The 25,910-nt window shown below is 36.9% G+C and overlaps 1 protein-coding gene across 1 annotated transcript in view; it reads left to right on the forward strand.

The window, feature by feature from the left end:
• LOC116709132 (leucine-rich repeat and fibronectin type-III domain-containing protein 2) overlaps positions 1–24,552 on the forward strand; it is a 171,989-nt gene extending 147,437 nt beyond the window's left edge. Inside the window, exons 5-6 of the mRNA XM_032547485.1 lie at positions 12,716–14,111; positions 17,845–24,552. Coding sequence (XP_032403376.1) covers positions 12,736–14,111; positions 17,845–18,835 — 2,367 coding nt within the window. The 5' untranslated portion in view covers positions 12,716–12,735 and the 3' untranslated portion in view covers positions 18,836–24,552. The remainder of the gene's footprint in view (positions 1–12,715; positions 14,112–17,844) is intronic.
• Positions 24,553–25,910: the final 1,358 nt, after the last annotated feature.

Here is a 25,910-nt window from a genome sequence, read left to right on the forward strand (position 1 = left end):
ATTGGCTGTTTTTATATTAGTGTTATTTTTTAAATTTATATATTCAATTCCAAAATGTTATAATGAAATGTATGCACAAAACGATAAAACATCTCAGAATCAGGAAAATTAAAAGGACATGGGTGTAATCTAATTAGCTAAAGGTTAATTAGGTCACTTTTTAATTTTATTTCCTGGGCTGGTTTTATTTTTATTGCTGTCAGAAACCATGTGGCTTATGTTAAATCCCCATCTGTGACTCTGCCGTTCATTTACTGACTATACAACAGGAGCTTTTATCTAATAACAAGAAGGATTTGTGATTTTCCTCTGATTACTCAGTGTTTGCTTTTGAATGTCAGCTGCACAAAGCTGACATCCAAAGAGGAAAGGAAAAGGTGCATGGCCTTTAAGACTTTGACCGGATCCCTGTATGATTTATGAAGAAATAAAATAAAATAAAGATGGCCTTCCGGCAAAGTTCATCTCTTTGAAAATACTTGTTATTTTTGAGCAAACCTGTTGGGTTGAGAGGAATAACCTTTGACGCAAATACAGTGCAACATTGGAAGGAAAGCTGCTAGAAGACTTAATATTTACCTTCCAGCAGGAGAGTGAACATAAACATACAGACAGAGTTTCAATGAAAGGTTCTGGAGTAAACCATATTCATTTGTTATAATGGCCTTGTCAAAGTCCAGACCAAAGATAAATAGTCTGCAGACTATTCAAAGATGCCTCGAACTGAGCTGAGCTGTTTGAAAAAAATGTGAGAAAATGTAATTCTCTAGTAGGAGACTTGCACCTATAATAAATGTTCACAAATGTAAAGCCACATTTCACACCTTTGTTACAAAAATTGAAAACCATCCATTTTTCACTGTGTAATTATACATTTCTTTGTGTTGGTCTATCACAAAGAAAAATTAAAAATTTGCCTATTTACTAATTTCAAAATGTAAAAAAAGTTGTAGTAAGGTTCAAGGTTCTGTATGTTCTTGACAGATTCAACTCAGGCAAATTTAATCACATAGAAGCCATTCATCTGCTGGGTTTCACTCGAGATTTCTGCTTTTAACATCCACATAATTCATTCATGATTCATTCACAGCAATAATAAAACCCAAAGCTGTTAATGAGAAATTATGTAAACTGTTAAAGGTGCAAGTTTCCCAAAATGTAAACAAATCAATGCTTTAAAAAAGAAAGACTTATGTTGTAGCCCACAGCTGAGTCACTGCCGCTGCATTTTTAAAGCCCCTGACATAGACTGAGTACAGGATTAAATTCTGAGTGTGACCTCAAAAAACAGAAATGTTGGATTCTCCCATTAAAACCTTTCCTCAAGCCCCACAAAACAGTTTCCTTCATTTTTGCCTTGTTTAAAAGTGCAAACCTTATCACGACTCGAAAAACTGCAGACGCCATAAGACTCTTTCAGAGAAAACATGTTTAGCAGCTAAAAACTCTCTGGCTTCTGTGAAGTTTGAGAAAAATAAACTCAGCACTGTGGGAGTCTTTTTTTTCTGACAAGGTTAAGTATGGTGAGAATTTTGGCTCCTTCAGCCGGATTACATCACGCACAGAATGTGGGAGCACATAAACTCAAACACTAAAGGATCAAAACATGCAAACAGAAACTGTGCCAAATAACCTGAAGTCTAAACAAGCCGTCCTTCAACCACCGACATTAATGCTCATTGTCCTCAGCTTTCCTGAAATCTCAGCGCTGAAATCCAGAACCTCTTCTATCCCAGTTGAAAATAAGGGTGTGCTTAACGCAATACTCAAATTATATACGACTTCTTCAGTCTTCCTCCTTTGGCAAACTTCAATGTTTTGAGATCAAACAAATTTTAATATCAGAAAGAAATAACTTGTGGAGGGACGGCAGTGATATTAAAATGTGGGTTCTTATCTGATATTAATATTGCTATTATGATCAAAAGTGTTCTCATATATACTACCTTACCCCTTCGACGCCATAAAAAATGACCACTTGGCTGGCATTACTTGTCTTCAGTTAAACACCCCCCAGTTCTGTGCTGCATCATCACCATCACATGCCTATCCAAAACACATTCACAAACAGCAAACAAGATGGAAATAAATATGACGTGTTAATATTGGCCCTCCCAATTATACTTATCAAACTGATACCAATGTGTTGAAAATTGATTAACTAGCCAATGCCAATTATGTATTCTTAACCTTGGAGAAATCCAAAAAGTCTTTTTTTCAGATTTTAGTAAGGACAAAAAGGCAATTAAAACTAACTCCCTTTTAAGTTATAGATTAACTAATTACATTTTTAGTCTAACTTCACCAGCCTCACCCAGATATCATTGTCAGAGCTGGACAATCAAAAATCCACTTTAAAAAAGAAACAAAAAAAAATGTGTCTGACAACATGAAGTAGGCTGAAATCAACACATTATGCCTCAATCTAAAGACATTCAAGAACAGAACATTTGTCAGTCAAAAAAGAAAGAATACAAAGACATTTCTAACAATGTTTTCACACCTGAGATGCATTGGACCTTTGAAACCAACTGTGGTTGTTTTTCACCTCAGTGTGATGCATTTGTGTAGATGTGAATACATTGCAGTGTAGACTAAATCAACCGTACCAAGATCACTTCCTACAAACAGTGTATATTAAAACACTCCAAAGCTTCAAGAGACCATAACGTAAAAGAACATAAAGCCTGTATTATCTTGGCCTAAAAACCAGCACAAAAGAGACCATCATGTCCAACATGGTGGTTGTCTTCAGAAACTTAATGACATGGTGTAGCTCAAGCTATGAATTCTCCTCTGGATTAAAATATCCTAAAGGAGAATGTCCACTTTTCACTGTGTGACCTTACACTCATTCTCGCTTGGGTTTTGCTGTAAGCCAATGATTCAAAGCACATCAGCAAGCTCACCTCTGAAAGTTTCCCAAAAAACATCTGGCATTATTCCAGTCACAATCGAGATGCAAGTCTTGTTGGCAGTTAATACAAATGCTTGGTGGCATTTAATGCCACTGGGTTTCACGAGCAATTATTAGATTTAAGCGGCATTGACATTTGATTGATGGTTTTCTGATTTTAAAAATGTGTCAGTCTATTCAAATTGACTTTAAAAAGATGTTAGAATGTAATAATTCATGTTAGGAAAAAAGAAACAGAAAGACCATAAGTCCATCATTTATATTCTGTCTTGGGGCAACTTTATATGTGCACAGAGAAAGCTGCTGTCACCATTTTGAGTGTCAGCACCCACAAATGATGCAAAACGGCATCAGTGGTTTGTGCACAGCACTTGCAGGTTTAGCTGTCATCCTGACTTGTTTTATCAAATTGCAGAGCAGAGAAAGGGAGAGAGAGATGTAATGCAACTGAGTCCACTTTTGTCTGTCCTCTTAGAAGTGTGCTTGGAGACTAGGTGGCATTTGTTTTTTTGTTTTTTTTTGCCTTTACTCGAATGTATTATTGTTGAGTTACTGGAGTTAAAATGCAGAGAAATTGCTAAAAATATGTTTCTACAATGGGCATGTAATGAAAATGCCTCCCTTTTTAAGTTACATTCTAATGGGAGGAAGAACAGAGATGTTAAAACCACAAACTTCCATATGGTAATCTGAATGTATGTGACAAACCAACATAATGTCAAAGACAATTGTGAAATGCTCTCAAAATGCTAGGATACGACACAAATACAGGCAAGGTGTGACTGACCTGAAATTCCAAGGGATGCTTCTGGGATCCAGGGATAGGCAGAAAATAAACACATGAACCAGAAAACTAAATCCTAAGCAGAACCCGGCCAGATTCAAGAATAACTTAAAGAGTGAAACAAATAAAGTAATGTTTTGAGAGAGAAATAAAGACTATCAAGCAGTCTTTTTGAACCTGACAATTACTGCTATTTTTTCCCTGCAGCAACATACCCACAGTGTAACCTACATATGTTATTTTTAGCCTTTTTCAATGTGATGCCACTAATTAAAGTCAAGTGAAAACAACTTATAATTAATTCTAATGATTAATTCAGCTGTTAGGTGATCTAAGTGATTATTAGAGAACAAACAACTCCATGAAGTCCAAGGAACACAGCAAACAGGCCAAAGATGTGAAAAGACTAAAAGCAGGGTTCGATCATAAAACCATAACCCAACCTTTCAACACCTCACAGAGCACCGATCTGCCCATTGTCTAAAATCTAGAGTGTATGGCAGAATAGGGAAGGCGTTCACCTGAACTGACTGCACAAGAACAGCATTAATCAGAGAAGCAGCCATGGTAACTTTGGATGAGCTGCAGTAGGGTTCTAGCATCTCTGTATGGAAAAGTATCCAGAAGAAAGGCAAAATATATTCTATTTACAGTTTTCTGCCAGCCATGTAGATCAGTGGTTCCCAATACTGGTCCTCAGAGACCACTGTCCTGTATGTTTTAGATGTAGATGACTCGAAAGACATGTAGAAGATTGTTGGGTCAGATTAGACCAAAAGAAACCATGTGAAGTAGATGACTACCTCTTCACATCACTCTAAACAAACCCTCGTCATGCTGAAAAAGAGGTAGTAGCATCATTCTCAAAAACAGGTCAACATTCTAGATTTTTAAAATGTTAACATATATACTTTAATAGGGTGTGTTTACGACATAAAATCCAAATGGAATATCTTGAAGTTTGCGATTCAAATATGGCAAAATGTGAAAAAGTACAAAGGATGTAAAAAAGTTGTGCAAGGCACTGTATAAAGAAAAATCAAATGTTATGAAAAGGATAAAAAAGTCAAAAATAACAAACCAAAGTGTCAAAAAAAGAAACAATTCAACAGTGAAAGGAAAGCAGAGAAATGTTTCTTGAGCATAAATTGGGGTCTAAAGAGTTCAGCAGACTGCAGAGTGACGTGTCCGCATTAAATCCTTGAATTTCAACAATGGAGGGATTTGTTGCTGCAGAAAGGGAAGAAGAAGCCATCAGGATTACTGTCCTCTCTCTCAGGGCCAGCACTACCTACAGAACAGTTGGATTTTTGTGTAACAGATGGCTAAACAGCTGCAGAGGCCATGTTCATATGAAGGTTACGCTTACATAAGAGACCTCTACTCACAACACACACCTTAAAAAAAAATTTAAAAAAGGCTGATGCTGTCGCCTTGCCAAAAAGCAGAAATTCTGATTTATGCTAACTTCTGTCACCACAAGCAGCAGGTTTCAGTTTGAGGCAGTTTACTTTCAACATCTTAAATCATCAGATTAAAGTCACAAAGAGGCTGCATGAGAAATAACCCCTTCTACATGATGTATGGTGACCTAACAACTAGCTCTATTTAGCTGATTTATATAAACACTGAAAGATCCTTTCTTGACACTAAGGCCACCTTACATAGGTTACATTTACTATTATTATTATCATGTTACTATTACTATTATCACTATTAAAATTGACAACTATCCTCATTAACAGAGTGGAGCGCTATTTTTGCTTATTAACAGGGTTCAAATTAATAATAAAAAAAAACATCAGCAATTTTTAGTGTCCATAAATTAGGGTGACCAACCATCTTTTTCCCCGGACATGTCTACTTGTCACTTTCTGTCCAGGGCATCCAGGGGCTTTCTTTGATTGATGAAAATGTCTAGGGTTTCATCGTTTTTCAGGGGACCGATGGGTATACTCATATATCGCCCGGTGCGATGCATGGAATGCGACAGCCTTTCTTTCATGTGACATTCTTCTCTGTCTTGAGCTGCTGCCAAGTGGGTGGTTTTTATCCGCTCATAGACAGAACAGACAACACAAGCTGTGTGGCAGCACTTCTGCTGATGTTTACAAAATGCAAGAGTAGCTTCAAGGAGAAAATAAATTTCCTTCATACCATCCTGGTCACAACAAATGGGTAGCATAGTACACAAACCTGGCAGAGGAGAATGAAGGCAATAACTAAAGACTGGAATGTGCACAGGTTTTAAAGTGTCTTTGTGAGACTGCTGCTTTTTTATTTCTATTACATTGAATGTAAGTTAAGATTTTTGTATTTTTTGTCCAGTTTGACTTAAATAAAATGTTTTCATCTTTTTACAGAATAATTTTCTAAGCTACAGAAGAGTAATTATAGGGGATGTACAAATATGACCATTTTTGCCAATTGTCATATTGGCAAAAATTGGCATACTGGCAGTATGGCAGTTTTTAACCACTATTTAGTATTTGTTATATATGATTCCTTTTGACAGTGTGTAAAAGTGATCACACTGTTTACATTGCTTCTCTTACTGTTAAAACATCCCATAATCTTGTGCTGTATCACTATCACAGGCACATAACAGAACAAATACGTGGCAAAATCCCTCACTTTCCCCTTCCAAACACACACACAAATGGCAACAAAATGGAAATAATAAATACTGGTTGCTCATGTCAGCCCAGCTTTACTTATCTGACTTATATGCTAGAACATGACCAGCACCAACTGATACAGATGTCGATACCGATATATTGTGCACCCCTACAATTTAGTTCTAATTCTTTTGTACTTGTTGACATGTGAAAGTCTTTCACTGGTGTGTTCACTTTTTCGGATTTAAAAATATAGCTATCCTACATTAATGCTGTTGTGAAACCTATTATAACGAAAGCAAATTCCAGCAACAGGTAGTAAATAGCATGTTGAAATGATTGGCTTGACGGAGTTAACATTGTGCATGTGCAAAGACACTTTTAAAAAGCAACATTTGTCAATAAACTTAGGAAAAGAGGCATTTCAGTATATATATATATATATATATATATATATATATATATATATTTTTTTTTTTTTTTATTTATTTATTTATTTTTTTAAATAGGTATTTCTTAGGAAAAGGCTTTGGGTACAATGATTCATTTCATTTACACACAATGGAAATAAAGAATATAAGAACACATCCCTAAATCAGGTTTAGGACACCTATTTGTTCAGACTTGTATCTTAAAAATCATTCTAATGAAAATAATGAGGTTGATGGCATTAAGATTACAGAGGAAGCTAAAAGAACAACCCAACACCAAACATAAAAGTTATTTTTACTAAGTTAAAGTAACTTGTAACCCAGGGATGGACACCATGTTTCATATATTTCTCTTCCAGACTGCGTGTTAGGTCAGTGGAGATTAACTCTGGAGATTGAGTTTGACAGTCTGCTTCTTTTTCCTTTGACTTCTCACTAGCTTTGACAGTCACGTACAAGAAAAAGCCTGTCAGCTCCATTTATAAATAATGTTGTTCTCTTGAAATACCAACCTTTTGTCTTCCTGTAATCCCAAATGTTGTTCCATTATCATTGCCTGGGAGTGGCAGCTGATATTTTATGTTTTATTTTTCAAAATGGTTGCCAGCTTTTCTCTAGGCAGATTTTCAGAAGAGACTTTTAGGGCATGTGTGTTTTATTTTTCCAGAAAATTTTCATTTCGCTGTATAATTAGTACTCTGGGTTGACAAATGTCTCTTGATGAACTCCTTGAATTCAGTGAGTCTATCATGGCATCTTAAGTGTGCTGTCTAAGAACTGACAAAACACTTGGATGTCAGCTTATGGCTTAATTTCCATTTTGAAAGATGGATCCTCAGTTCACCCATAATAAGCAAGACAGTTTCTTTCTTACTCATTTAAAATTTTTGTTTTTCTTTCCTTCGGTGTCTTATTCGCTTTAAATCTTGGATCTGTCCCTACTTGAAAACGAAGCCTAAATAATTTGATTTTTCCATTTGAAGCTTAATATAGTTTGGTCTCAGAGCCAACTGGTCTGGGCCTCAATCGAAACCTTCGAACAATTTCTCAATCAAGCCAAACGTTTGGTTGTTGTTAGGTTACTTCATAAAGAATTATCTTCACTAACCAATTTAGATGTGTCTAATCCTGGAGGGCTTTCCTGCAACTTTTAAACGCATGTCTTCTCCAACACGGACTGAATGGCTTCAGTGCCACTGCCAAACCACAACCAACGATAGACTACGATTTTAAAACAGTAAACATCAACATCATTCTCAACTATTTCTGTTCCCTGATTGGGCTGGGTGAAATTTTGCCAGAGAAATCAAGCTCAATGGGAAAAATCGTAGAAGGAGCACTGAAGGAATATGAAAATCGAGGAGAGGTAGCTGGAAGGAGTTTTTCCTTTACCTTTTTTTTTTTTTTCAAACACAACCAGAGATGTTTCAAGAGCAGTAGCAAAACAAAGGCTGTTGTTGTCAAAGCAGATATGAAACACTCCCTATAACAAGAATGAAATGAACACATGGTCAGTATGTCAACTACAAAGTAAGAGATGACAAAAGGGATACATAATTAAAACTTGATACAAACAGATAATGTACTTTTTTGGCATTTTTATGTACAACTTGTTCACCAATAGATGTTGCTCAATTTGATGTGTGTAACTGATTAAATGACATAAAAACTATCAGAGGATAAACAGTTTCTTACTGTAGCTGCTTTATGTACAAGGTCTCCAGCCGAGTTGCATTTTTGTTTCCAAGTTTAAATCATCAGGCGAGCCAACTAAACAGCATTCTCCTATTTTTGCCTTCTTCAAGAAATATAGACTTCATTGTGGTAGATTTTTTTTAAAAAATCCAATCTTATGTAGTTTCACCACAAAGTAAACCACTATTGATGTTATATTATTAATGTTTATTTAGCAACTGACAGTCGCACCTGAAATACAGAAACATGTAGTACATAAATCTGGATTTTAGGTTAATATGTACTCACAGGCACAATCTGATCAGATGATAATCAGAAATGTGTCTGCTTTGTTGCTCCTGGCAGGAAATTAGATCCATAAATTCATGTTCACTTTCTGGAAATGCACAAATATATATTGATCTCCATCAGCTACTGTTTCTTCAATTGACTGCAAGTCAAATATATGTGACAAGGACATGGAAGAAAAGTCAGAATAGAAATGCTTAAGTTTTCTTTAACAAAGTAATATTTTAGTTTTTGACATTTTAGTATTAGTTTATGAATCACAGGATTTGCACACATTTTTACTGTTCAGTCATTTGTAAATTCTTTTATTTTATTATTGATATTGAAATGTATTTCTACATAGGTTTATATGCATACATATATATTTATATATGTATGCATGGAGGGATGGGGAGACAAATAAATGAATTGTTTGTCAGATGGATTGATGAACGGATATGTAAAGGACTGATGATGACCAGATCGTAGGATGGTGGATGCAATGACAAATGGATACATGAAGGACAGAAGGACGTGTGAACGTATGAACGGATAGACTGCTTATTAACTAATGGGTGGACAGTATTTTTACTATGGAAATAAATAGGCATAAAGCCTGACAATGAAGATCTCACTTATATGTTCTATTTTAATTAAAAAAAACAAAAAAAAAAACATGTACCTTTCCATACAGTGCACAAACCCTGTAAATATGAAATGTACAAAATGTACAAAGATGAAATGTACCATTTCTACAAATGTTTAAAAACCGTTTAAATGAATCCAACCATTTAATTAATATAGCATGGAACTGTATAGCCTCTTGGTATTTCAGCAGCAGTTGTATTTCGTTATAATTCAGAGCAGGCAGCAGGTAAATAGTTAAAGATTTAAAATACTGCCCATGGCTCTCACCTCCTCACAGCTGAACCTTTTGCATCTCTGAAAGGTCAGTTTTACTTTGCGTTTACCAACTTTTCATTGCTTGGCAACCACAAACAGAGCACGTTCTACAGGGTATATTTATGTTCTGATTTCATTATCATTAATATTATTACTGAGATTCAGCTGGCTCTACTTTTAGATCTGCAGATCTACTGCTTCTCAAAATGGTTTCTTGCTTCACTTGTCCCCGTTCAGAGGAAAAAGGGAGATGTGAACTGGAATAAAGAAGCTATTTCAGGGGCTTTTTAGTCTGTGCTTCTAGATGCCATCCATTAAAACAGGTCCGTGAGAGAAACTGTCCGTCATTGCTGACAGTTCTCGCTGTGAAGCCTTGTGGGGATTAGCTTCAGAGTTCTGAGAAGATCAGAACCGTATGCATCAAGTCTGCAAAAATATGGATGAAATGAAACCATTCTACAGAGAATTTCATACAGTTTCAGCAGAGCTCTTTGAATTTTTATATGATGATTCAGTAACATGTGGCAGCTTCGAGAGAAAAGGTCAGGTTATGATCGAGTGTAGCCTCACAGTAAATAACCTAAGTGTTTTTAAAGAAGCCAACTGGATTTCTTCAGCTCTCACCAACAGCTGGAAATATTTCGACTTTCATTCTTTTAAGAGGCACATGTAGTTTATTACCCACCCAATGACTGAGAGAAAAGGTCAATGTGGCTTTTACCTAGTGTTTGTAGAAACTTGTCGGACATTACCAGTGTGAATTAAAAATTGGCCGTCAAATAAAACAAAAAATTGTGAAATGTGTTGACTGACATGCTTCACCTCTAACATTGCAAATATATTGCCATTTTTAAAAAAGATCTTGAGAATTGCAGGAGTGCATTGTGATAAATATGTTGCATTTGTGATGAAAGCAAAATGTATGTCCAATAAATTATTGCAATGATGTTGCACATGTCGGACAATATTGGGACCAAAGTCAGCAATAGTCGTGCCGGTGTTGGAGCAAAGTTGCCACATAGGTTTCCTCAGTGGGCACCTGTATTAATATCAGCTGCATGCCGCTTTGATTGCATTGCATCCAAGCTGGGTGGATTGTGGCACAGGGGGTAGAATCGAGATTTTAAAATCCAGGGAGTTTTTAAAGGAGGCTAAGAGGGGGGCAGTGATGATGTTGGGGTGGCACACAAAAATAAATGCCCAGGCAGTGCTGTAATAAATGTGATTGATTCAAAACATAAAGGTCAAAGATTGAGATAAATATATAATGGACAAATAAATCTGACTAATTGAAGCTATTTATCTTTTTAAAATACTCACCATTAAATAGATTAAATAGGTACAATTCTTCAGCAACATTGTCCTACATGTTTAAAAAATGTCTGACCTCTCATGGCAGTTTGGCAGACTTGGATAAAAGATTTTTTTGAAAAGTTCTGTCTTGGGTCTTGGGTCTATTTTAGCTACATTCAAAAACATGGATAGCTTTAAAATGACCTTGGGAGGATTGTTGGGTACCTAGGGCAATAGCTTTGGATTAATTTCTTTAAATTAACAATTTCTTTCTCAAGCCTACTTTATGAATATGTATGGAAAAGTAGCCTTCTACTTGAATTTGCAAATTGTAAGTATGCCATTGAAAAGCATTGCATATTTTAGATTTTATTCCTTATTCAGGGTTCTGAAATATAAAAGTAAAAAAAATATATTAAAGCTAAAAATGTATTTTTTTTTTCAATGAAAAGGTGGAAAAATAGTTTTAATTGCACTTATGACCTGTCCTGTATAGTGAAGAGAAGCAAATAACAAAAACAATATAATTTGTGGAAAATCTGCATTACAGACTTTACACAAGAATGTTAAAAATAAAAATAAAAAAACTATTTGTATTGCATGTTCTAATGGGATCATATCACAAATGATTTGCAGTTGAAATTGCAGTAAAATTATATTTACCATGTTGACTAAGTAGTACTGAATACAATGGATGCCACACTTTTCAAATGTTCATACCTTTACAATTATGTTACTTTGTGTCAGATACAATCCCAATAACTTACATTGAAGTCTGTGATTGCGATGTGACAAAATGTGAAAAAATTCAAGGGGTATGAATACTTTAACCTAAAAAACAGCGGGGATACAGACACCAATTTACAAAAGTTTTCTAGAACTTTTGTCTCACAACAGTGCTTTTATGCCAATACCTCTACATTTACATCTGTAAATAAAAAGGGAATGCATTCTATAAATGGCAGAGAAAAGAAATCATTCAATTTATCACCAACACAGATCCATAATCAAAACCTGACTAACAGCGACATCAGAACCTTAGTTTTAAGCATTAATCCGAGTTACACAGGCAATGTCTAGATTTTTTTGCACACATTTTTGCAGCAGTTCTATGGCCTGAACTTCTTGAACACTTCCCTGATGGTAATCTCAAAAACAGTTCACACATGAGTGTGTCTTGTAAATTAAACCAAGAAAAAAAAAAAAAAAAAACATCCGTGTGAAGCAACCAGTATCGGCTTCACTGATACATATTAGCACAAAGAAAAACAAAATTAAATAGCTGATTGTGCCCGTGATTCCAGAGAAAAAACACCCAAAGAGGAGTATTTCATTTGTAGAAATTACTTGGGTAAAAACAAAGATAGATTTTTAAATTTTGAGCATATTAGAAATTGATGAAACAAATCTTGGGGAATTAAAAGTTCACCAGATGAAGCCAATTGTGACCATTCATTTGGAGGACTCAGCCAGGTGTGAGGGCTGATAATATGTTCATGGAAGCGTGCTGATTCCATTGAACACCTGTGGCTTCTCCAATCTTTTTCTAGCCTGAATTATTTTTATTATTGCAAATGCTATGGAGAAATGGTGAGGACTGAAAATGAGTCAAACAAAAGGATAAAAGAAGAAACAAAGATAGGTAAAGTAAGTATGTAATAAGCAAAGAAACGCTTGATGACATTAGTGTGTAAAATTAAGAAACTCGACCTTTTGTTATAATCTGAATGATCCAACTACTACAAGTGATTTTGTGCAAGTGAAAAATGCCAAAACTTTAACAGTTTCCTATTTTCTTCTTTTCCAGGTTCCTTTAAATGAGGTAACATGGACAAAGTGGTCATCTGCCTCCTGATTCTGGGAACCGCTATGACAATGGTCCATGCATGTCCCAAATACTGCGTCTGTCAGAACCTCTCGGAGTCTCTGGGGACCTTGTGCCCCTCAAAAGGTCTGCTTTTTGTTCCACCAGACATAGACCGGAGAACTGTAGAGCTCCGGTTGGGAGGCAATTTCATTCTCAAGGTCACCACTCAGGACTTTGCCAACATGACAGGTCTGGTGGATCTCACTTTGTCTCGCAACACCATCAGCAGCATCCAGCCTTTTTCCTTTATTGATCTAGAGACATTGAGGTCACTGCACCTTGACACCAACCGGTTGACTGAACTGGGAGCGGATGACCTACGAGGGTTGATCAATCTGCAGCACCTGATCCTCAACAACAATCAACTAAATCAAATCTCAGATTCAGCTTTTGATGATTTAATGCTGACTTTGGAGGATTTGGATTTGTCTTACAACAACCTGCGTAGTGTGCCTTGGGAGGCCATCCGTAAGATGGTCAACCTGCATCAGATGAGTCTGGACCATAACCTCATCGCCTTCATTGCTGAGGGGACTTTTACAGACCTTGAAAAACTGGCTCGCCTGGATCTGACATCCAATCGCCTCCAGAAGCTTCCTCCAGACCCAATTTTTGCACGGTCCCAGAGCAGCATGGTGATGAGTACACCATATGCACCTCCACTCTCTCTGAGCTTTGGTGGAAACCCACTGCACTGTAACTGTGAGGTACTGTGGCTACGAAGGCTGGATCGTGAGGATGATATGGAAACATGTGCCTCTCCAGCCAGTGTAAAGGGGCGCTACTTTTGGTCTGTTCGTGAGGAGGAATTTGTCTGCGAGCCCCCATTGATCACTCAACATACGCACAAATTGCTGGTGCTGGAGGGCCAAACAGCTAGTTTACGTTGTAAAGCAGTCGGAGATCCAATGCCAACTGTGCATTGGGTTGCTCCAGATGATCGCTTGATTGGCAACTCCTCAAGAGCCACTGTATATGAAAATGGCACCCTTGACATAGCAGTCACCACATCCAAGGACTATGGCATTTTCACTTGTATTGCTGCTAACGCCGCAGGGGAGTCTACTGCCTCCATCGAGCTATCAATCATTCAACTGCCCCACATCACTAACAACACTAATCGTACTACACTGCCAAAATCAGGACTTTCAGACATCACAAGCTCTACTAAGATAGGCAAAGGGGAGCCCAAGCCTCCTCCAGAAAAGGTGGTTTCTGTATCTGAAGTGACTGCCATCTCTGCTTTGGTCAAGTGGACCGTAAGCAAATCAACTCCAAAGGTCAAAATGTTCCAGCTTCAGTACAACTGTTCGGATGATGAAGTTCTCATTTACAGGTAAGAGAAGCTGCAGTCAGTTATTTCCAAATTAAAATTGAAATCTCACTGACCAAAGTGCCCAATTAGGACTGAAATATAATCTCTTTACCTCAAAATGCCATAAGTTCAGGTTTTAGATTACTAATTGTCTGAGCTCTTGAGACAACTATTTCTTCTGAAGTATTACACTGAGATCAACATTCATCTTTCTTAATCCTTCTTTAGGTTTTTTTTTCACCATAAAGCAGACAATTTTGTGGGGATGCAGCTTTCGTATTCTGAGAAATCCAAAGAGAAATCCTTGCCCTGAACCATTAATTAGAAACCCAAGAAGAAAAAGGATTATAGAGCTCATTCTAATGTATCCCTCTTAAGCTGCTGAACTCCATACAAGTGTGGGCCTAGGCGACAGTAGCAAAAGATCTTTGGGGGCTCTGTGAAATCAATTTTCTGTTATAGATGAGATGCTGAATGGAAAAAGAAATCTGATGGATAATTGTCTGGAAATATAGAAAATAGCCTCAGTGTTCAGCTAAAAAATGGTGTGGTACATACAGAGAAGAAAAATAGCTTTTTCCAGATTCAGTATCCCCTAAAGTAACATTTATAGATCTTTCCAGAGAATGCCCACATAGTAAGGCCCAAGCCATTGTGAAAATTAGATACCTTTCTAAGCTTCAGCAGTTTTATGTGACACCTTCCAAGCTCCAATAATTGACAGCAAATTTTCAAAACCTTATCAGATAATTTATTTTCTGCTATTACTTGCATAGGACTGGTGTTTAGCTGGGAATCTGAGATTATAACCAAACGCAGCAATGAAGGATGTTACTTTGCACAAGCGGAGTTGATGCATCTCACATATGTGCAAATTCAATAATAAGCTTTTTATCTGATTTCCTTCCCTTTCATGAACATTCTGTGCCAGCTTTCCTCTTTTTCTGCCTGGTGACAATAGTGGATGAGTCATCTACATTTGCATTCATGAGGAACCCGACAAAGCTAAAGCAGTTCCCTGCATTTTCTTCTTCTTTTAAATTACATTAAATTGCATCCCTGTTTCTTTTTATCGATTACTAGTAATAACTACAAAACAAATTGTTTTGCAGTACATTTATAAGGTCCATAATTAATTTGTTGACCAAAAAATCTATTATAGTCATTATGTTTTTAGGGTTATAGCATTCCCAGAAAGGACTGTTTTCATTAGATCAAAATGAATGCAGCAATGTGCAGCTACAATAGCTCAAAAGGGTCAAATAGTTCATTATTTACGTTTGATGTTGAAGCCCATGTTTACGATCACCTGGTGGCTAGGTGTACCTTAAAATAATTTTTAATTAAGATTTTTTCAGTTTTTAAATTGCAAACATACTATATGTGATGTTTGTTGACATGCTTTTATAATTACATAAATAATTAAGTGTGCTCTTGCTTCACTTATGGTATTCAAGATGGAAATTATTAACTGCATGGTGCTATTCAAATTGCACTTGTTTATTTTCAGTGTAAAAATAATACACTGTGATAGAATTGTGATTGTTTGCAGCTGGGAAGAGTCAAACCAGAAAGATATAACCAATTACCTTATAGTGGTAACAACTGACGCTCATCGGTCTAGGAAGAGTAATTCATTGCAAGCCAATTTGAATTACATTATTCTACATTGAGAATTATTTACTTGCCACTGCATACCATACTTTATAGTAAAAGTTTAACATGTTGAAAAGTTAGAATAGAATAGAATAGAATTCAACCTTATTGTCATTGCACTGTCACAAGTACAAGCAACGAGATGTAGTTTGCATCTATCCAGAAGTACTCTACGAGATATAAATATTTATTTACAGATGTACAAGACTATGTATGTATGGACTATAAGGGGTTATAGCAAGAGATATAGATATTGTGTATAAATATAAATATGGGAGCTATATGCACAGATTATTCAGATTATACAGAATATATAGAATATACAAGAATGTTAGGGAATGGATTATATATGTATATAATATAATACAAGATAAATAATGGCAGATAAAATTTACAGGTTGTATGTGTGTGTGAAGAAAACAGTCCGTGATGTGTGTGAGGATAGTCCATGTGTTATTGTTGTATGAGAGGATAGGGGAGTACAGTCCTTATAGTTTATGTTTTATGTCAGGAATTGCACGATGTAATACCGTTTCTCAGCTGAAAAGAAATAAGGGCAAACTTTGTCTCTAGAATTCTTTAACAAAAGGCACTTCCTCCATTAAGTCTGCTAGCATCATCCGCTGTTTAAAATGGGAACTCTAGTACCATTAAGTAAATGCATAAAATCCAAAGTCATGTTGCAGATAAATTTTCTCAGGACAACAGATAAGGCAAGATATAGAAGCAGCTTCCAGCTTGCAGTCTTTCATCTGACTGAACCTTTAAATGGCTTTGGACAGATTAAAATCAACTAAAAGATGTTTGTTTGCTTTCAACATGTTTGGAGAAAACCAACCACAACACATCAGCAAAAAATGATTAATGCAATAATCTGGTAGAGCAGGAGAGGTATAATAGTTTGGATTTGTTCTGCAGCCACCAGACCTGGGCACCTGGAAGTCATCAAGTCAGCCATAAACTACTTTATATTAAACTTCTCCTCTGAGAAGCTTGGATTAAACATTGTCTTCAGCAGGACAATGATTTTAAACATATCATTATATTTACAGCACAATTGCTGAAAAAACTAATCAATGTGTTGCAATGGCATAATCAAATTCCAGGCTCCCTTGATTGAAAGCCATAATGGAACCTTAAGATAGCTGTGCGGAACCCAATGTTAGCCAGTTACAAGGTTTAAAGCAATGCTTCAACAAATATTTTGAAATTCATCAAACAATGAAAGAGACGGATGGGGATAAATAAAAAAATTATTACTGACAGTGTTTACTGTTTAATTCTTAATGTTCACCATGTTGTATCTACAATTACATATTTATGCCAGAGGATGAGCAGGAACAAAAATAAATCTTCCTATGAAAAACAGTTTCTAAAATCATATGAAATAAAGTAATATAAGTTTATTGCTTGCAAATGTTCACCTTTGTCTGAGCTTTCCACTTAAGAATTCAGATAAATAAAAATCAATCATGGCCACGAGGGGCAGCAGAGCAAACCTATGAGTTCACTTGCAGGTTGCATAACAAGGCAGTTATGTTGAACAACAAACACTCCCATTGGTGCCTTCAGAGTTCAAACAAGTTGATGGGTGTACCATCCAAAGCACTTCATGCCATCAAGCAGATGAAAGAAAGAGACATTTCTAGTATCAACAAGAATAGTTATTTACATTTCCCACTTAAATGAATCCAGCAAAATTGTTTGTTTGCTCAGAATAAATCAATTTGGTATCTTAGAATTATTGATGCCCATTTAATAAAACATCCTAAAACATTTGGTATAATCTAGTTGACTGTAAGGCATGGTAAATGAAACACATACATGCAACCCAAACAATATGCAAAAAGTGAATATTTATATTGTATCCGATTACCATTTACATCCTTCAAATCAAATGTTATACAGTGGAAGTAAAGTTGTAATCTCTTTAAATTACTTTCTGCATATAAAATGCTACATAACATGCTTATTCATTGGTATTTCTTTTATATGCTCTGTCTAATTCAAAAGTGCTATAAGCATGTTTATTCTTATCAGTTTTGATCCCCTGCGGAAAGACTTTTGTCATGCTTTGTCTTCCCATTTGTGCTTCCAGGATGATTCCCAGGACTCACCGGGCCTTTGTAGTCACCAATCTGGTGCCGGGAATGCAGTATGACCTGTGTGTATTGGCCATCTGGGATGACACGGCAACCACTCTCACTGCCACCAACATTGTTGGATGCATCCAGTTCGTCACCACAGAAGATTACCCACAGTGCCAGTCTCTGCACAGTGGATTTATGGGTGGCACCATGATTCTGGTCATTGGTGGCATTATTGTTGCAACTCTGCTGGTCTTCATCATCATCCTTATGGTGCGCTATAAGGTAACCAGTGGGATTCAAACCAGTAAATTACCCACTGTAAGTAACACATACTCCCAGACAAATGGGGGAGTGAACAGGTTCAATGGAGCCCCACCACAGGTCAAGTCCACAGTAGTAGTTATGCGTGAAGAAATGGTGGAGTTTAAGTGTGGATCCCTCCAGAGTAGTCTTTCTTCGTCATCATCGTCCTCTAACTCGTTGGACAGCCAGACAGGAAGAGGAGCAGGCTATAATGCGCAGAGCAGCGAATGCAGCAACCTGCCAAGTACCAAGTTTAGGAGGCATGTGCACGGCACTAAAGCTCGGCAAAACCTGGACCAACTTTTAGGGGCCTTTACGTCACTAGAGCTACGGGGTGCAGCAAAGGACCACCAAGGAGCTTCTGTCTCCTCATCCTGTGCTGTTGCCAATCCCATGACAACAGTGGCTGTGGCACCACCATCTGACAAAGAACCCCTGCTTGGGAGGGCTGAGTCCACAACAATGCTAGGGCGACTACTTGGGTTTCAACATGAGGATAAACCCAAGAGGAGTCACTCATTCGACATGGGGCATGTCGGGGCAGTGCAGTGTCGCAGCAGTCAGCCACGTAGGATCAGTAACATCTGGACTAAACGCAGCCTGTCTGTTAACGGTATGCTTCTGCAGTACGACGACAGTGAGGATGAGAAACCCACTTTTGAGAGCTCTGAGTGGGTTATGGAGAGCACAGTCTAAGTCTACGACCAAACAACAGATCTATATTAAAAACTAAGGAAACATGAACACAGTGGGATGTTCTGTATGAACTTCAACCATGTGAATACTGTTATAATGATTATGTGAAAAAACTCAAGCTGACTGTCCAAGATTGAAACTCTTGACTATATTTGAAAAATGTTCCATTCTGAATCAACTGGAGAAATTACCTATATGGAAAAACTATCTACAGAAAGATAAGATACTCATACTGGATTTACATCTTTAAAGGAACTGAACTCTATGAGGACTTACTTCAACTGTGATAACCTAGATCACACGTTTCAGACTCAAAATGGAAATGTTCCAGCTGTAGAAAGAGGGGGACCACAGGAGCTAGTATAGTAGAAAATTAAAACAAAGTCATTTTTATTTTCATGTTGTTTTTTATCATTTTTACTATTTATTATTTCAGGTGATTCACCAGAAGAAAGACTCACCTCAAAACATTAAAAACAGGTTTACACAGGATGTACCAATTCTCATGTTGCCATTTTATACCCTTATTTTCCCTCAGCAATTGCAGATTTATCATCATCATAATCATTTTCTCAGGTTATGCATGAGGTGACCGTATGATAAACAAAACAAAAGCTAACTTAAAACACAGGCTGTGCTTGTACTCAAGTTTGTAAAAGTTTTTTTCTTTTTTTGACCAATCAGTATCTTAAAGGCACCACACAGCAGTCAGTGATCTCATCTTGAGAAATCAGAGGAACTCAAATTGGGGAATTGAGCCAACAGCTAATCAGAGCAGGAACCACTCAAAACCATAGGTATGGAGTCTACAACAACTCAGTCAAATCATTCCCATTTGTTTAAGCTTCAAGTACCTTGTCACTTTTGTATGAAATTGTCATTTGGACACCGTTTGGTTTCTTAACCAAATAGTGTCTATATAAGTGTGTATTCCCTATCGATGGTGGGTAGAATAGCCAAGCTGTGAATCACTGCTTCTCTGTATTGATAGGTCCCAGTGGAAGTAGCTTTGGTTGCTTTTTGGATATTTCCCAAGACGAAAAAGCCCCTTGCCAGGACTTGCTGTAAAGGCTAAATCTTACAGCCGTCTTGAAGATTCCTAACAACCTTGGGGCTCTTGTTTACAAGTCAGGGTACAATTGAGGAAAGGATTTATTTTGTGGATGAGATCAGCATCTGCTGTGATGTGGACACTGCATCAGTGAATAGTGATGAAGAGAGATCTGAGCTGAAGGACAAAGCTTTCAATTTACACGCCAATATATGGTCCATCACTCGGTTAAGGTTGTTAGTTGTGGGTAATAAGCCATTTGTAAGTGCAATTTGATGGAATTAGCTTCCTTAGGAGGGCTGGATTCTCATAAGGAAAGGGTGTGAAGGTCTGCTATATAGAAGGTGCTCATATTAGAGTCGCAGTTTCTCAATATTGACAAGAGCCAACAAAGGTAATTTGGGTATTGCCATCTGGGCCAAATTGGAAGAGCCCCTTCCACAGATTTGCTGGAGAGATTACATTTTACAACTCTCTCTTGAACCCCTCAGAGAAATCACCAAGTGAGCTGAAGGAAGTAGCTGAGGATAGGCTGAGGTCTGGAGATCTCAGTTTTATAAGATACTGCTTCAAGTAATGTAGTTTAACTATCCTGGTTGTTAAGGTGTAGGAGTAAAACAAAGGAAGAGATCTGATTGTTGGACTGGAGGGACATCTACAATACAAACACTGAACCAGCCTGCATTGGTGACAAAAGAAATGAGGCAAGACTTCTCAACTTACCCATCAGTGGACATGAAATCCCTTGGCTAGACTCATGAGTGTGGGGAATGAGCAAATGAAATAAAGTCTGAATTAAAGTAGCTAAAATGACCGTTCTCAGCAGTGGGACTGGACTCCTATATAGAAAATGGGGGAAAGATCCACGTTTGGAAGGCAGTCAGAGATGGTGCTTCTTTGCATTGGCAGGGAGTCAACTGAAGTGGTTTCGGCATCTAGAAAGGATACCTGTTAATATTCTGATCAAAAGAGGCTGGATAGATAATCTCCCATTCTATTGGGAATGAATTAGTGTCCCCCAGTTGAGGTGAGGCAAGGGCCTTCTGGCAATATCTGTTTTCTTTTGTATCCTTGCTGTTGAGTGGAGAGAAAATGTGTGATGAGTAAGAAGATTTTATGTAAAAGTAAGTGACTCAACAAACAGAGTGCTTAAATTGCAATGAAAGTTTTAAATTTAAGTTCAAGCTTCAGAGTGTGAAATTAGCTCCAGAAGGAGCTGTTAGCTTTATTTCACAATAATTTATTCCCCCCCCCAATTCTCAATATTCAGATCACTCCAGCTTCAGGAAAGATACTGACAGCAAATACTTATTCTACTTTCCCCGCTCCCTAGTGGGTCTCCAAGGAGACAATTATAACGTTTGTCCAGCTCAGGTTGAAATCCTGCTTTGCAAGTAATTTGATTATCTGGTGTTGGTTTGCAGGAGTCCCTGCAGACCAACGGCTCATTGATGTGAACGTTGTTTCTCTAAGAGTGTGGTTTCAGCTACTATCAGCACAAATTACTGTAGCCAAATGCAAATAGTGTTTGAAATTCACCAAACCCTTTTAATCATTTGCCCAAAGCAGCCAACAGCATGATATATCACCGGATTCTGAAACTCTTCAGGCAACAAAAACAAAAAAGCATGATAATTACTCATTTAGCCAGGTTAAATGGAGGAATTTGTCATTTATTGGCTGCATAAAGGTCACTGTGCCGCTCATGAGAGGATTTTATTTGGAAAAATGAGAAAAGTGATGACTTTTAGGGAGCCAATAAGTTGCAAAGCCTGGGAATTTATTTCACCACATTGCATGATACAAAATCTATTTTGATTAATGTGTTACTTGACTTGATTCACCTGAGGAACAATTCATTTGTTGTTCTCCTTCATACAGGGCTGTACATTGCAGTAAGATACTTAAAATTTGTTACTTTTCAGATCACTGCCTAAAGTTAGCTGCATCATCCGCGTGTTTTAATGCCTTTATCAGTATTCTGTGGGACTCTGCTGCATTTCAAAAATGTTGGGTGATCATCATTTCCTTTTCCTCTTACAGTAGATGTACTGTTCTGTATATTGGTATATTTTTTTGTACAATACCTGGGCGAGAATGTAAGGGGGTAGGGTGGGGATTGTGCAGTAGTAATTTTATTTTCATGTGAAGCAAACAGTGAGAAGGTGCTTTACTGTGGTGTACCAACAAAAGGTGGTTGTTAGTTGGCTTACTGAATGGGATTTTACATGATGTTTCAGGAGTGGAGGACTGGAAATTCTTACGTGTTTGAATCAACAACTAAAGTGCATATTTGCTCTTTATGTGTTAGTTTTGTGTTTGCTTCCCCACCACATTTATAAAGTAAAATAATTGTTTTATTTTCTTTTTCAGCCTAGCTAAGCCTGACTTCCAATTTGTCATAATTATATTTCTGTAAATTTTTTCTGACAGCTCACATAAACAAAACTTGTGCATATCATTATTTTTAAATGTCTACATGCCATATTTTTCTAGGCCCACATTTGTTGATTTTGAGTCAGTGTTCTGAGATTTTGTTTTGTCATAAATAATTGTATTATAGATAGTAATAAAAAACATTGTACACAAGTTATGAATCACTAGAAGAAAAGTGAATGAGTATTCATATACAAATTGCTTCTTTAGAATAACAAAACAATCTTAAGGAGTAGTTCTAAAAATGTTCCCACAAGTTAAAATTTAAATAATGCACTAACATTTTGAGCTAATTTAAAATAGAACATTCATATTCACTTACTATATTTTTATCTCACGTATAGAAAATGAATGTAGGTTATGATGGAATAAACCAATTAGCAAACTGACTATGGCATTTGCAACTTAGGCATTTATTTACACCTTTTCTTTTTGATATTTCAGTTAGCCTAAATTGCCCATAAAGCTGCTCCAATTTACATATTTTTATGCTTTAGTTGTCAACAAGAAACATAAGGTTAAAATTTTTATATAACTGCATTTGTTTGTGGCATTTTTGAAAACCACCAGCAGATTTGAGCGCCTCTAACAAAATACCGATTGTATTAAGTACCTCGGCAGACAAAAATGTTTCTCGTGTAAATTAAAAGACAACTGTGCAGTTATTTCTGCTATATTTACCTATACAGAAATCTGAAAAAAAAAGTTGGATGTGTTTAGCAAAAAAGAAAAACTCAAGTGAAACTGTCTGTCTGTTTTTAACCATTAATGGAACTTAAGGTTTCAGATTTGCCTTGATGGTAGAAGATAAAATTATTTCAATCTTTGCTCAGAAAATAGATCATTTCAAAAACTGACATCTCAAGACAGAACCAGACTAAATCAAAACCGTGTGATGGTAAGATGAGAATGGGGCTCTGGTACTTAGTGACCAGTGGGAAGCAACCATTGAGCCTCTGCGTGTAACATCATGTATCATCCCTCTCCACTCTGCTAACCAACACTACAACTTAAATGTGTACTTGACTCGACATAGACATGATTCTCACCTGAACTTCTAAGCAGAAAAATCAATTAAAAAACTATTTGTGTGAAAACATTTTGCTACAAAATGATATAAAATATTGATAAATTCCTATGAACCAAACTGACTTCACTTTGTTTTCTTTTCTTGGAAAGTCAACTGTTGTATATGTTAGCAGCTGCAATGCTTGAGTCAGATCAATGTTAATTGTTTCTTTTTGCGTCTCCCCACAAAGCACTGAAACGCTGAGTGTCCTTCCTGTCATCCTGCAGATGAGCAGAGGGGGTTTTCCTCCAGAGGTCCAGCTGCTGTAATCAGGCCAGTCGCTGCTGACTCACCTCAACACTGTCCTTATTACAAATCACCTGTACATGCAGCTCCTGGGCAGAGCCCATAATAAGGCCTTAATTCATATAATCTGTTAGCGAAGGTGCTTACGGCAGCACAGAGTAAATATAATCGCTACAAGGGGAAGGCGTTGCATGACGAAGGTGCAGGATGAACATGACCGCTGGATGTCAAACGCAGCACGAGCGCTTATTAATAGACCTTCAGTTGTCAAATATTGGGTTTGAAAATACCAATTAAAGTTTTACAATGACAAGTCAGGCATTGAGAATATCCCTTCATGAAAATTAAAGTGAGAACGTAAAACTTAAACAATCTGACAATTCCTTCCAGCGATCAATTCACATTTTGCCTCCCTGTGTCTCTTTCAAACTGTTTATTAAATCTGTCACAAGTTATCATCTACAATTAACTCATTCTTGAAAATTAAAGCTGAACAACAGTTCACGCTGCAGGTCGCCTGGATGCAGCTGTTAATTCAACAGGAAACAGGTTCTTGTTCTTTTAACACACTGGATTAAATTGAGACCTTGTTTCTGTTGTAGATCTCAGCTTGCATGCAGGGAAAAGTAATTTACATTTAATGCATTCCCCCTCTGCACCAGACAGCTCTTTTGGATTAGACATAACACTAAACATGCAATTTGAAGCCTATTCTGTCTTTTTTACTCCTCCTTGTTATACCTATTTGAACTCTACAGTCTGAAAGTAATGAGTGAATCTTTTCCACTTTAAACTGCATACGTTTTGAAATAATGATTATGTCAAGAGAATATCGAACCTAGCGTACATGCTTGATACAGGACAGCACAGCATTTTATCTTGTTCCAGAATTTCATTAAATTTCTTGCATTTCAATATGTTTCCATTTATTGAGTTTCTCAGTGTTAAAGATTATTTTCTGAAGAACTTTTGTGGTTTTATTATTGCGGGTTGTGTCACACCATATGCTTCCTGGAGATTTTCCTTTTTGAAGTCTGGATCTCTTAAATTGGTTCTTCAATAAAGAAAAAAACAAGTGATTAGATAAAGCATAAAGATATTTTTAGAAACAGATTATAGTGAACAAACTACTTTAAACCCTTTACATACTGATCACTGGTCCATATCAATGTATCTTCAATTTCAACTTATACTCCTGATACTTAATATGAATGTATTTAGATGCATAAAAATTCAGTGAAAGAAAAACTCAAGATCCCAGGAGAAATCTGCTGCAACAGGAAACGGATGATTTTCTCCTTGATTGGCCATTGACTGATGAACACACCGTACCCAAGCGCTGATTGCTTTAACTGCAACATTATACGGCTGTGTTACTGAGTGAAACACCATCCAAAGTTAGCCACTTTCAGTATCTGTGAGGTGTTTAAAAAGAAGCCAGATGAAACTATTTATTTTATGACATGTCTGTGGATTGAGTTATTTTGGGATGAGAATACTCCAATATCATCCCAAATCCCAGGGCTTGTGATGTGAACCTGATTAAGTGTCATCAGCAGAGAAGAAAAAAATACTATTTTATATTCTGTCACTGAAATCAACTTTTCATCGGCACATCTTTAATCATTACATAATATGAACAGTGTAGTTGTGTTTTTGGGTTTTTTTAACCGCGGTGCCTACTGGGAGCACTCACACTAATTATTTTCTCCTCTTTCATCTCTGACCTTCAGTTACTTTTTCTCTTTCAAAAATCTATTACTACTGTTTTATTTTTCAGGGCAGTCACCCTTTTAGGTTATCTAAAGTATTTTTTTTTTTCCCACATTTTACTTTTTTTCCCCCTTTTCTTTATTGCAGCTTTTGCGCACCAGCAGCCTGCAGAGAATCTATCCATGATCTTTTATGCCTGAACACGGCCCACCGTGGTTTAGCTAGAGTTTGTACAAAAGCTCAGCAGATTGCATTGGAGGTCATGGCAAAATGTTTGAAGAGGGAAGGGGGTGTTGGAGCGGGGGTCTCATATTCCCATTAATAGTGGGTGTCCATTACAGAAAATGCTCTCTGAAAGCAGCCCTTATCTATCATCTGCAGCCTCGTCGCCACTTTCACAGGGATTCTTTATTTCCAGAACGCTGCATTAATAACCACAATATTAATAACATAGAAGGGATGCTAAGAGCAGGGGTTGTTTTTCTAGCAAGAAAGTTGTCGAGCCACAGTTAAGTTTGAAATGTGAGCCTAGCAGCCGTTATTTTGTCTTGCTTCAGAAA

This window comes from Xiphophorus hellerii, chromosome 19 (genome assembly GCF_003331165.1).
Source record: "Xiphophorus hellerii strain 12219 chromosome 19, Xiphophorus_hellerii-4.1, whole genome shotgun sequence".
NCBI lineage: Eukaryota > Metazoa > Chordata > Actinopteri > Cyprinodontiformes > Poeciliidae > Xiphophorus > Xiphophorus hellerii.